The sequence below is a fragment of the Myotis daubentonii genome, chromosome 10 (genome assembly GCF_963259705.1).
Source record: "Myotis daubentonii chromosome 10, mMyoDau2.1, whole genome shotgun sequence".
NCBI lineage: Eukaryota > Metazoa > Chordata > Mammalia > Chiroptera > Vespertilionidae > Myotis > Myotis daubentonii.
Genome location: NC_081849.1, coordinates 43,837,913 through 43,851,457, shown reverse-complemented (window position 1 = coordinate 43,851,457; position 13,545 = coordinate 43,837,913). Strand labels below are relative to the sequence as shown.

Sequence of the window (13,545 nt, the reverse complement as noted above, 5' to 3'; positions counted from 1 at the left end):
ATCCCCTTATGCTTTTGCACAGTGCTCTTACAATTCCAGCTCACCTTCGACTGCATCCATATGCCTGCTCTGACTTCCAGTACAAAAAGCAAGTATTTTCTTTAGATGGTTCATGTTTACTGCACACCTTCCCCATTACCTGATTCGGTGCTTCCAACTTTAAGTATTTGTTCTTTCTCAGAAAATAAAATATGACAATTACTATACTTTACAATATTCATATTCTGATCACTAGATGATAAGGGCATTTGAGAATTCTGCACTTCTTTTCATGTTTCGGGCTGGATTCCCAGCAGGGAGCCTGCAGGAGGCAGCTGGTGATGTTTTTCTCTCCCTCTCCCTTCCTCTTTCTAAAATCAATAAAAACACACTTTAAGTAATAAATAACAAATAATAAAGTTGTGGACGTTGGTTCTGAATCCACACCCCACTATCTGCTAGCTGTGCAATTGTGAGAAAGTTACTTAATTCTTTAAGTAAATTACCTCTTCTCTTAGTAGAGATAGTAAGACAGCTGCTGAGAAAATGATTTTCATAATGCTTATACAGAACCTGGCCCACACAATAATCAGTAACTACTGTGACTATTAACAACTAATGTTTACTACATGCTTCTATGTGCCCTTCACAAAGCCCTACAACAAAGCCTATGTAGACAAAACAAACTCATTGACCCCAGGATTTTAAATCCCAAGAGGGAAATGTGATTAATTAGCATAATCACAAAAGCACATATTCAAGTATCAATGGATGAGAACAGCCACAGGGGTTTGAATTAAGAACAGTTTTACTTTACAGTATGTATATACTTACTAATGATGTTTTACATAGGTTAAATTGCATTTTCTGTAACATCTTAGGTTACAAGGGAAATCTACCTGGAATTTTAAAAGCAGATTACATGTGGAGATAATCAGACTGATTTTATGAATATATGGGTGTTAATGAATACACTTACTATTACTGCATGAAAGCATCTCAGTTGTGTTGAGATGTACACTCATAATGAGACCAATATTCTTTATTCAGAGATAGAAAAGATCATAGAATTTCTTTTCATTCTGAATTTGAGCAAACAGCAGGATGTTTGTTGCTACTAGTAAAATAGTGCAAGGTGTTGTTGTTTTTGGGGGGTGGGGGTTGGGAATGAAGGAGGAAAGCAAGATGATGAGTTCTTCTTGATGATGAGAGCAACTCAAGCCCATGTAACAATATAACATACAGTGAAGCAAAACTCTCAAAATGAGAACAGGTAAAACTGGAAAAGCAGAATTGCAAGCCACCTATATAAAAATGGCCTTGAAAGTATTAAACCAGGGAAGACGGCAGGCACGGGGAAGAAGTATGACTATTAAGGTCAGTTTTAGAACAAACAAACAGGGAAGGACTGGCAAGAGGGCAGAGGCAGTGCCAGAACCGTATGAGGAGGGGTGTCAGCTGCAGCAGACAGGTCCAAGAGAAACAGAGGGCAAAGGGCAGGCGGCAGTCAGCTCCTCACCACGGAGTTTCCAGGGACTAGTGAGGATATAAACCAGACAGAGGAGATGAAGAAGAATCAAAAAGAAGCTGAAGAGTAGAAAACTGAGGCAATTAACAAGAAACATTTTGTCAACACTGGACTCCAAGGAAGAGCAAAGACAACAAAACTTCAAAATGACTCATGGCAACCTTTCAGTCTGGTGAGCTACTATAATAGACACCTAATTTCATTACCTACTCATTAGTCACTCCACCTTTGTGTGATAATTACAACTTCATTTTCCTTTAGGCAACCACCACATATCTTTGTGGTGGTTTGAATAAGAGTGATTCTACCCCTAGGTCCCAAGGTTTAGCATGTGACCCAGACCAGATGAATCAGAGTAACCGATTGCCTGGAATGGGCACAGGTTCACATTCGACAATCACATGAGCGCTATCCCCAGGACTTCTGCTGGTACCACTGGGGGGAAACAACTGGCTATTTCCATAGGGAAGAGATCTAATCTGTGAAAAGAGCTGAGAAGGCAGGAGACTGTGGATACAACAATCAAATGGGATAGTCTACCTAAATATAAAGCCAAACATAGGAAAGCCGTACCAAAAACCGGAAAGAGCAATTTCTAATGAAAGTGTTGGGACACTGGAAGGCAGCTTGACCCAAATGTAGCTGCATACCTAGGCCAAAAAATATCTTCTTAAGCTAATGCCCATTTGATTTAGGTTTGCATCACCTAAAACTGAATAAATACTGATTAATACAATCACTGAACGTTAATAGGTCTTTTTTAGTATTTTGCAGTCACTAAATGCTTTTAGAGCAGTGGTTCTCAACCTTGCTAATGCCGCGACCCTTTACTATAGTTCCGCATGTTGTGGTGACCTCCAATTTCATTGTTACAAACTGAACGTAATTAAAGCATAGTGATTAACCACAAAAACAATATTTAATTATATATGTGTTTTCCGATGATCTTAGGTGACCCCTGTGAAAGGGTCGTTCGACCCCCAAAGGGGTCGCGACCCACAGGTTGAGAACCGCTGTTTTAGAGGCAGGCCATCAAAAACTAACAGAAGTCCCATTTGCTTTTTTTCTCCTTAGTTTCCATTGTCCTGGGAACTGTATTGGTAAAGATACGTTACAACGTATGTCTGATATTTTGCTGCCTATGGATTCTTCTAAGATTTTTATGGTTTCCCGTCTTACATTTAAGTCCTTTATCCATTTTGAGTTTATTTTTGTGTATAGTATAAGTTGGTGGTCTAGTTTCATTTTTTTGCATGTATCTGACCAATTTTCCCAGCACCATTTATTGAAGAGACTATCTTGACTCCATTGTATGCTCTTGCCTCCTTTGTCAAATATTAATTGAGCATAATAGCTTGGGTCGATTTCTGGGTTCTCTGTTCTGTTCCATTGGTCTATGTGTCTGTTCTTATGCCAGTACCAGGCAATTTTGAGAACAGCGGCTTTGTAATACAGCTTGATATCTGGTATTATGATCCCTCCAACTTTGTTCTTCTTGCTCAGGATTGCTGTGGCTATTTGGGGTCTTTTTTATTCTATAGCAGCACAATTTACAATAGCTAAGATTTGGAAACAGCCTAAGGGCCCATCAGCAGATGAGTGGATTAAAAAACTGTGGTACATCTACACAATGGAATACTACGCTGCTATATAAAAGAAGGAATTCTTACCATTTGCAACAGCATGGATGGAACTGGAGAGCATTATGCTAAGTGAAATAAGCCAGTCAGAGAAAGATAAATATCACATGATCTCACCCATTTGTAGAATATAATGAACAACATAAACTGATGAACAAAAATAGATCCAGAGACAGAGAAGCATCAATCAGACTGTCTAACCTCAGAGGGAAGGCAGAGGAGGAGGGGTAGTAAGAGATCAACCAAAGGACTTGTATGCATGCATATAAGCATAACCCATGAACACAGACAGTAGGAGGGTGAGGGCATGTGCTAGGGGGTGGGAACAGCCAGGGAGAGGTCAATGGGGGAAAACGGAGACATATGTAATACTTTAAACAATAAAGAATTTAAATTTTTAAAAAACAAAAAATCTACATCATACTATACTCTATGCCAAATTACATACTTTATGAAAAGTGTTACAATGAGATTACAAGTGTGTCCTGCAAATCTGACTAAGGTTGATTTTTAAATTTTCTTGATTCATAGACCTCCTGACTATCTACCAGAAGATGACAAAGTAGAGCTAATGAACAGCATGGGAGAACAGAAGAGAAATAAGCAAAGATTTTTTGTTGTTTTGTCTTAAAAAGAAGGTAAAAATGGTATTAAATACCAGACATTTTAATATCCATAGTGGAATAAATAATGTTCCATAGAGCATGTGTCATTTTGGGAAAATAGTTACAAAATTACTGGTAAATCTAGAAATATCTACACTAATAAAAGAGAAAAATGGTAATTGGCGTACGACGATACCCTTTTCATTGGCTAATCAGGGCTATATGCAAATTAACTGCCAACTATGAGTGGCAGTTAACTGCCAACTAAGATTGGCAGTTAATTTGCATATGTAGGCACAATGCAAGGAGGCAAAAGGGAAAGCAGGAAGAAGCCCCCTGCCACTGACAGTGATCGGAAACCCAGGGGGGAGCTAAGAGCTGGGGGGCAGGGCAAAGGCGGCCCTGGGGCCGCCTTTGCCCTGCCCCCCAGCCATGATCGGAGAATCAGGCGCCTTTGCTGCCCTGGCCAGTGATAGCAGGAAGTAGGGGTGGAGCCAGCGATGGGAGCTGGACACGGTCAAAGCTGGCAGTCCCGGGAGCTAGGGGTCCCTTGCCTGGGCCTAAAGCGGAGCCCACGATCGCGGGGCCGCTGCAGCTGCGGGTCCCCGCTGCCCGAGCCGGACGCCTCAGCCAGAGGCGTTAGGCCTGGGCAGGGGCGGAGCCTGCAACCGCGGGGAGCTGGGGGTCCCCTGCCCAGGCCTGACACCTCTGCCGGAGGCCTCAGGCCTGGTCAAGGGGCCGATCCGGTGATTGATGATCGGAGGGTGATGAGGGTCAACTCCTCTGGCCGAGGCATCAGGCCTGGGCGGGGGGCTGAGCCGGGGATTGGGGGGATATGATGGTCCCCTTGCCCAGGCCTGAAGCCTGGGTCAGAGGCGTCAGGCTTGGGTGGGGGGTGGAGCAAGCGATCAGAGGGAGATGGGGGTCCCCTGCCCAGGCATGATTCCTGGGCCAGAGGCCTCAGGCCTGGGCGGGGGCCAGAGCCAGTGATCGGGGGGAGATGGGGGTCCCCTGTCCAAGCCTGACACCTCTGGCGGAGGCGTCAGGCCTGGGCAAGGGGCCGATCAGGTGATCAGAGGGTGATGGGGGTCTACGCCTCTGGCTGAGGCATCAGGCCTGGGCAAGGGGCAGAGCCAGAAATCGGAGGGGTCTGGGGGTCCCCTGCCCAGGCCTGATGCCTGGGCCAGAGGCATCAGGCCTGGGCTGGGGGCAGAACCAGTGATGGGGGGAAATGAGGGTCCCCTGCCCAGGCCTGACGCCTCTGTCAGAGGTGTCAGGCCTGGGCAAGGGGCCGATCCTGCGATTGGAGGGTAATGGGGGTCAACGCCTGAGGGCTCCCAGTATGTGAGAGGGGGCAGGCTGGGCTGAGGGACACTCCCCCCACCACACACACCCGGTGCACGAATTTCGTGCACCGGGCCCCTAGTCTACATATATTTCTCTGTGCATAGGACATATGCATAACGCTGTATATCTTTTAAAATAGGTTATAATTCTCAACAGTGAATTTTAAAGTGCTTATTCTACATGAAAATATATGCAAATTCAACTCTGCACATATACACCAAACTATCAGCTTTACTACAGATAAAAAGAACTTGTCCTACACTCTACTTTCACTGAGTAGAATTCATAACCAAACCTTTTATGATAATGACATAAAAATGAAGAAGTGTTTACTCATACTACCACACCATAGCATAAATATTGTAGCTTATTGCCATTAAATCAACCTAAAAGATAAAAAAGAAAAAAAAACTATAGTAAGTTACTTACATCACAATTACAGCCTAATACTCCATTAGAAAAGGAAATCAAGTTATAGGATTTGTCACCCCAGCGTACTGTTGGATCTCCAGTGAGGACCATTGCAATTACCTAAAATAATTTAATATTTCCAAATTAAAAGGATTTTAATATTGATTTGTAAGTATTTTATCTTAAACATAAACACACACACACACATATATACATATATGTAAATATAGTCTCACTTTTCCCATTCAGCTAAACCAGTGGTTCTCAACCTTCCTAATACCGCGAACCATTAATACAGTTCCTCATGTTGTGGTGATCCCCAACCATAAAATTATTTTCGTTGCTACTTCATAACTGTAATTTTGCTACTGTTATGAATCGTAATGTAAATATCTGATACGCAGGATGTCTTTTCATTGTTACAAATTGAACATAATTAAAGCATAGTGATTAATCACAAAAACAATATGTAATTATATATGTGTTTTCCGATGGTCTTAGGCAACCCCTGTGAAAGGGTCGTTCGACCCCCAAAGGGGTCGCGACCCACAGATTGAGAACCGCTGAGCTAAACCAAATTTAAATAATGATAACAGTTATACTCAAGAGATAATAATTCTGGTCCTCTAGATATTTCTTAAAAATTTCGAGAAATCCTCTATAAAAGAGAATGCTAGTACAATGTTCATAAATGTTTCAAGAACATACAATCGAAAGGACAATGCTTTTGCAACTTGAATTGTGTTAAGAGGCCTTGATAAATTCAGTCATTAAAATTTAGTTAAGAGAAAGTATTTCAAAATTCAGATCTCACCACACCTGTTTTTCAAACAGTAGGTTTTGGCCCACTAGTTGAGTCATGAAATGAATTTAGTGTATCACAGTATATATTCTTTACAAAATGAAAGAATCATATAAAACATAAATATCAGAGTACATCACAGATAGTAAAAGTAATTACTGTTTTGTGAAACTTCTATTATATACATGTGTGTGTATAAGCATGTGTGTGTGTGCACGTGTGTGTGTAGTGAGCTGCAGTTTAAATGTATGTCTAACTGTAGATTGCAGTAAAAAAGACTGCATTAAAACAAATTCTTCCTCAAGAAGTTTAGTGATTCTGCCGTGACCGGTTTGGCTCAGTGGATAGAGTGTCGGCCTATGGACTGAAGGGTCAAGGGCATGTACTTTGGTTGTGAGCACATCCCCAGTAGGAGGTGTGCAGGAGGCAGCTGATCAATGTTTCTCTCTCATCGATGTTTCTAACTCTCTATCTCTCTCCCTTCCTCTCTGTAAAAAAAATCAATAAAATATATTTTTAAAAAAAGTTCAGTGATTCTTTTGCTAAATAAATAAATAAGAGGAAAAGTTGGTTTCTAGCTACAAGTTTTTTCAATTCTGTAGTATTTTATTGCTATAATTTCATACTGATGAATGCATTATGAAATAATTTAAGTGAGACTTCTAAAAATATGACTTTCACCTTTTATTATTTCCCAGGAAATGATATTTTCCCAGGGGGGGGAAAGGTAAAGCCACATTTACCCTTAAACTCACTACCGTCAGTTTGTTCACTAACACCTAATGATAAAATAAATTACTTATAGTTTGATATAATTCTTAGGATAGAACTCAACAGCTAAGGTTTCAAGGCACACTGGTATGGGTCACAGGTAGGTTCTCATGTCACCATTGGCATGAGAAGCTAATTTAGCCCAGTGACCTGTGCAAATTTTCTGTATACGCATTCAATAAAAGTGTAGAGAAACACTGATATGGGATTTGCAAACAATAGTCATACTTCTTTAAACAACATACAAGATTTATCTAACTGGACCTAAACAATGTGGAAAGAATTCACAAAGCATTATTTATCTACTAGAGGCCCAGTGCACAAATTCGTGTACAGGTGGGGTCCCTTGGCCTGGCTGGCGAGTGGGGCCGATTGGGGCCAACCAGCCAGGGGGAGGGACCATGGGAGGTTGGCCAGCCACGGGAGGTTGGCTATGGGAGCGCACTGACCACTAGGGGGCAGCTCCTGCCTTGAATGTTTGCCCCCTGGTGGTCAGTGTGCATCATAGCTACTGACCAGTTGTCCAGTCATCCGGTCGTAATCATTGCCTAAGCCAGTGGTCGGCAAACCGCAGCTCACGAGCCACATGTGGCTCTTTGGCCCCTTGAGTGTGGCTCTTCCACAAAATACCATGTGCAGGCATGCACGTACAGTGCGATTGAAACTTCGTGGCCCATGCGCAGAAGTCGGTTTTCGGCCTGGGCAAGTCTATTTTGAAGAAGTGGCATTAGAAGTGGGGGGTGTCGGTCATTTGGGCAACAGGAGACGCAGCGCAGGCAGGCCGTGGGATACGCAGCACGGGGGAGGTACATTGTTTTGGGGTATGTTCACTGAGGTCGACCCCTTCCAACTCTCCCATCCACACTCGTCTATCTGAAACAAGTATACAAGACGAGTGTGGATGGGAGAGTTGGAAGGGGTCGACCTCATCGAACGTACCTCAATCAGATTAAGGACGTTTTTAACAAAGGCCAGCTTAGGAGTACCCTAATTAAGTTAATAACAATGTACTTCACTATATAGTTTAAGTTTAAAAAATTTGGCTCTGAAAAGAAATTTCAATCGTTGTACTGTTGATATTTGGCTCTGTTGACTAATGAGTTTGCCGACCACTGGGCTAAGCGACCTGATGACCAGATGACCAGTTGCTATGACACGCACTGACCACCAGGGGACAGATGCTCAACACACAGGTTTGGGTTCCCTCCTGTCTGGATCGGGCCCACGGGGATCAGGCTCCTCCTATCTGGATCGGGCCTGCGGGGATCGGACTGAAACTGGCTATCCAACATCCCCCGAGGGGTCCAGGATTGCAAGAGGGCACAGGCCAGGCCAAGGGATCCCACCATGCACCGGGCCTCTAGTATAGATTATAAACTTCAATTTGGTACATGTATATATACCATGTAAGAAAATGTAAGAAAACATCTTATATAAAATGTAAGAAAACATCTTATATAAAATGTAAGAAAACATTTTAAGAGCCTGCATATAACAAAATAATCTTCTCATGTTCAATACATACAAGAGTCCTTCAGAAAAAATTTGTGGGAAGAAATAACAAAACAAGATAGTTAAGTACCTGTGAATAATCTTCTGGTGTTGCATGTGGACTGTCATCCTCTAAGGAATACACCAGCAAACTGCTCTGAATTTTTTCCAACCTAGTCAAGTTCTCTGGATCAAGATTAATCAAATAGTCTCGTGCCTAAAGGAGATAATGATTAAATGATACAAATTAATACTATATCCAGGAGAGAAAAGGTTCATTAAGACAAGTATATAATTAATAATGTATTAGATATTTGAAACTTGCTGGGAGTAGATCTTAAAATTTCTCATCACAAGAAAATAAATTTGTAACTGTGTGACACATTAACTAGACACTATGGTGATTATTTCACAATATGTACAAATATCAAATCATTATGTCATACACCTGATTACAGTGTAATGGTCCATGTCAATCATAGCTCAATTAAAAAAAGAAAAGTGTACATTATAACCTTTGCCCATCGAGTTCGCTCCTCGCTAGTTAATGCTGCCACCCCAGGTCCATCAGGTTCGCTATGGCACTTCTTGTGGATGTATGTCAGTTGCCTTACGGAAGATTAAAGAAAGAGGATTCAAAAAGAGCATAGGCAGGATCACTAGCTACTTTGGCCTTTAATAGGTCATAATGTTTACCCGTGTTTAAATGCTTTGATATATTATCCAAAGAAAGGGGTTATAATCTCAACGGTAATGGATTTATTTCCAACACCACATCATTTTTTAAAAAGAGAACTACATGATTAATTAACACCAAAAGTGTATTTGACAATAAACTTAAGTAAATAAATTTGGTGTTTGGCCGATATAATTTATGCTTTTAAAATGTACATGTAGTTTCAGGGTCTAAGTAAATACCCCTTACACAACAGAGAAATTGAATTATATTCTGGTAAATAATCGTGATCACAAATATCATACACATCTTATCTAGCTGAAAACTATGTACATAAATACAGGGTGTCCCCCAAAAATGTATACACACTTCAACAGCTGATTCTTTCTTTTCAGATTTAACCCATTAGAATTAATAATTATTCAAAGTGCATATACAATTTTTAGGACACCTTATATTTAATAGAGGACTTACCTCTACCAAATTAATATTTGTGTTAAACCCAACAAACAGTAAGTACCATTTAGTCCATGTTGTTATTAGTTACAACCATTATATTTTAAAGACTCTATTAGCTAAGAAGAAATTCTTTCACCCCATAACATTCTATATTCCCAGTCTGGTGAGTTTAATGTAATTTTTATTTTTTATTTTTATTTTTTAAAAATATATTTTATTGCTGAAACCGGTTTGGCTCAGTGGATAGAGCGTCGGCCTGCGGACTGAAAGGTCCCAGGTTCGATTCCGGTCAAGGGCGTGTGCCTGGGTTGCGGGCACATCCCCAGTAGGGGGTGTGCAGGAGGCAGCTGATCGATGTATCTCTCTCATCCATGTTTCTAACTCTCTATCCCTCTCCCTTCCTCTCTGTAAAAAATCAATAAAATATATTTAAAAAATAAAGTTTCTACAGTTGGTGGGTATGTGGTGAGCACAGTGCCTAGGCATGAATTCTGAATGCTAAAGTAATAAAATCTACCTCAGCCTTTTTCTCCACATGGTATTGGTTACTGCTCTTTCCTTACCACCTCAAGTCACCAGTTTTGACTATGAAACTTTCTCCTGCTCCCTGATATGGCCATTTTTATATTCAGTGGGAAATGATCGCCTCATAAAACATGGTCATTATTACAAAGAAATTACCAGAGAAAATGTGTTAAACCTGAAATGACATTTTTTAAGTTTGATAATAAAAGGTCAGATAATAACTGCCTAAATCTTCACCATTAAGAAGTCCATACTTCCTAAATCAATCTACTGATTCAATGCAATCCCTATCAAAATCCCAATTGCATTTTTCAAAGAAACAGAAAAAAAAAAATCCTAGAACTCACACGAAGCCACACAAAAAAACCTCTGAATAGCCAAAGCAATTTTGAGCAAGAAGAAAAAAGCTGGAGGTATCACACTTCCCAATTTCAAAATAAATATATTGCTACAGAGCGACAGTAATCAAAACAGTATGGTGTTGGCATAAAAATGGACATATACACCCTAGCCGGTTTGGCTCAATGGATAGAGCGTCGGCCTGCAGACTGAAGGGTCCCAGGTTTGATTCCAGCCAAGGGCACATGCCTGGGTTGCAGGCTCGATCCCCAGTAGGGGGCGTGCAGGAGGCAGCCAATGGATGATTCTCTCTCATCATTGATGTTTCTATCTCTCCTTCTCCCTTCCTCTGTGAAATCAGTAAAGAAATATTTTTTTTAATGGACATATACATGGTGGGACAGAATAGGGAGCCCCCAAATAAATCTACTTGTATAGATTTCCACTGAGGTTGCCAAAGGTGCCAAGAATACACAATGGGAAAAAGATAGTCTCTTAAATAAATGGTGCTGGGGAAACTGGATTGCACATACAAAAGAATGGAACTGGACCCCTATTTTATAGCATACACAAAAATCAATTCAAAATGGATTAAAGGTATAAATGTGAGACCTTAACAATAAAGCTCCTAGAAGAACACATGGGGGAAAAGCTTCTAACAACCTTGGTAAGTATTTCTGATCGTGGGGAAGGGCACCTATTAAGAATAGAGCCACAGTTGTTTAATAATTATTCACCATGCCTGGCCGGAGTGGCTCAGTGGTTAAGCATCGAGTTATGAACCAGGAGGTCACAGTTCGATTCCCAGTCAGGACATATGCCTGGGTTGTGGGCTTGATCCTCAGCGGAGGGCATGCAGGAGGCAGCCGATCAATGATTCTCTCTCATCATTGATGTTTCTCTCTCTCTCTCCCTCTCTGAAATCAATAAAAATATATATATTTTTAAGTCTATATGTACATATAAGTAGATACATAAGGCTAGAATACAACAAACTAGTAACAGTGATTAATTCTGGGGCAGCAGATGAAATTGATAGTATCTGTAATGTTTTCCTTTTCTCCAACTAGAATATATTCATATATGCTTAATAAAACTAAAAATTAATTTAAATTAAAAAGATAAAAATATTTTTTAATTCAGGATATGTAAAATTCTTAATTTTCTGTCACCTTATAAATAGGCAATTCTGTATTTATTTTTAACTCATGCAAAAGCTTAAGATCTAATGAGATTCAAGAAAGTAGTTTGAAAACCTGAGAATCTCTGGCGGGGTGATCAAACATCCTTCATGGATTGCATCAAAGACAAAAACGCGACCTCGGCACAGCACTACAATGTGAGTTGGGGAATACCCTTCGCTCTCTGGGAAAAACAACAGAAAACACAAAACCAAATCTTTCAAGGTTAAACAAGAGTAAAGTTGCATATACATTCCTCCAATATTTTATTTATCATGTATTGAGTAAGTCACATGAATAAAACACTCATAAGGTGATGGAATTCCAATTACTATGATATAAATGTGTGCTCCCAAAACCTGTCCATGTGAAACAGCTAGAAATCCATGGGAGTTTCAAGTATTTGTACACCTTGAAAATCATATAAATTCCAACTACTGCAGGGCTTTCTAGTTTTATTTATAGATAGGAGGGGGAAGGGGAAAGGACAGCAGAGGGACCCTGGAAGAGAGCTATTTGAATTAGCAAGTTTCTCTTTCATATTATGTTAATGTTGATTGCAATAATATCTAGCTATTATTTCTCAATAAAATAGTTTTCAGGAGAATAAGGACACTGTATGTCTGAGTGGCAAAGGGAAAGAATTCTGCCTAATCTGTAGTTTTATTTAAAGCTCTGATAATGCCCGGTAAGCCACTGGTATCTGATTCTGTGTTTCCTTTGGCATACTTTAGCTCCTAAGAACTAGTTTGCTATAAACCTCAGACTATTCTGATTTAGCCTCATTTTTTCAAGTACTAGTCCCTTTAACAAGGGTCTTCTTGTATGACTCCTGCTCCTTCCCTCTAAGAAAGGGGGGGTGGGGGGGAGTGAAAGAACAGTTAGAAAAGACATATATTGCCTCTGGAAGGAAATTTACTGGTTGATATTATGTACACAGAACTGTGCCAAATGCTTTACAGATATTATCTCATGAAATCTATTCATCAACTATTCATTTCCTGAGAGGACTACTAATTCTTCCCTTATATCCTATTTCCTCAAGTCCTAAGAGGTGAGGCATGCATTATCCTTGTCCCTCATGGCTAATCCCAACCCATTTCTTCTCTCCTCCTTCAACCCTCCCCTTCTCTTTTACATTTGCCACCATGTAAATGTAAAAGATTCATACAAAAATAATAAATGTTTGGGAGGAGGGTGACAGAAGGATGCTACCTCAGGATGAGCCTAAGATGGAATATTTGAGCAAAGGAAAAGGAGTGAACCATGAAAATATTTGATAGAGTTTGCTTGAACTGGTTTGCTTAAAGGAAAACAAGATCAGTGCAGCTGTAGCAGGCAGATATGGTTGGGACCAGATCATACTGGCTTCAGAAAAGGCTTTCAATGTTAAGTATGATGGGTTTTAAGCAAGAGAATAATAATGTGATCTAATTGATACTTTAAAAAGGTCACTCCAGCAGATATACAGAGAAGAGATTATAGGAGGAAAGAGAATACACAGCAAGATCAATTAGGAAGTAACTGTAGGGGTCCAGATGATAATGATAGAAGTGGAAGGTGATGGTGGTTTTGACTGGAGTGTGACTCGTGAAAGAGACGAGAGGTCAATTTTTTTCCCCCTTTGAGAAGATATTATAGATTGGAACTACCCACTAAGAAGGGGAAACTGATAACACAGCAGAGAGAGAAAAGATAATCCAAAGCAAGGTCCTTGATTAGGCAAGAGGAGGAGGGGCCCAGTGCACCACATAGAAGGGTTGTCCCAAGGCCGTGATGGCGACCTTTTGA

The 13,545-nt window shown here is 40.5% G+C and overlaps 1 protein-coding gene across 4 annotated transcripts in view; it reads right to left on the bottom strand.

The window, feature by feature from the left end:
- The window catches only part of CROT (carnitine O-octanoyltransferase), a 44,869-nt gene that overhangs the window by 10,914 nt on the left and 20,410 nt on the right, over positions 1–13,545 (bottom strand). For 2 of the 4 annotated variants that reach the window (XM_059712200.1, XM_059712199.1), the window contains 4 exons: positions 11,830–11,938; positions 9,090–9,183; positions 8,666–8,791; positions 5,529–5,630 (listed from right to left, as the gene is read on the bottom strand). In XM_059712200.1, the coding sequence (XP_059568183.1) occupies positions 5,529–5,630; positions 8,666–8,791; positions 9,090–9,183; positions 11,830–11,938 (431 nt within the window). Of the gene's footprint in view, positions 1–5,528; positions 5,631–8,665; positions 8,792–9,089; positions 9,184–11,829; positions 11,939–13,545 lie in introns of those variants that run through there. The other 2 variants (XM_059712202.1, XM_059712203.1) reach the window with 2 other exon arrangements.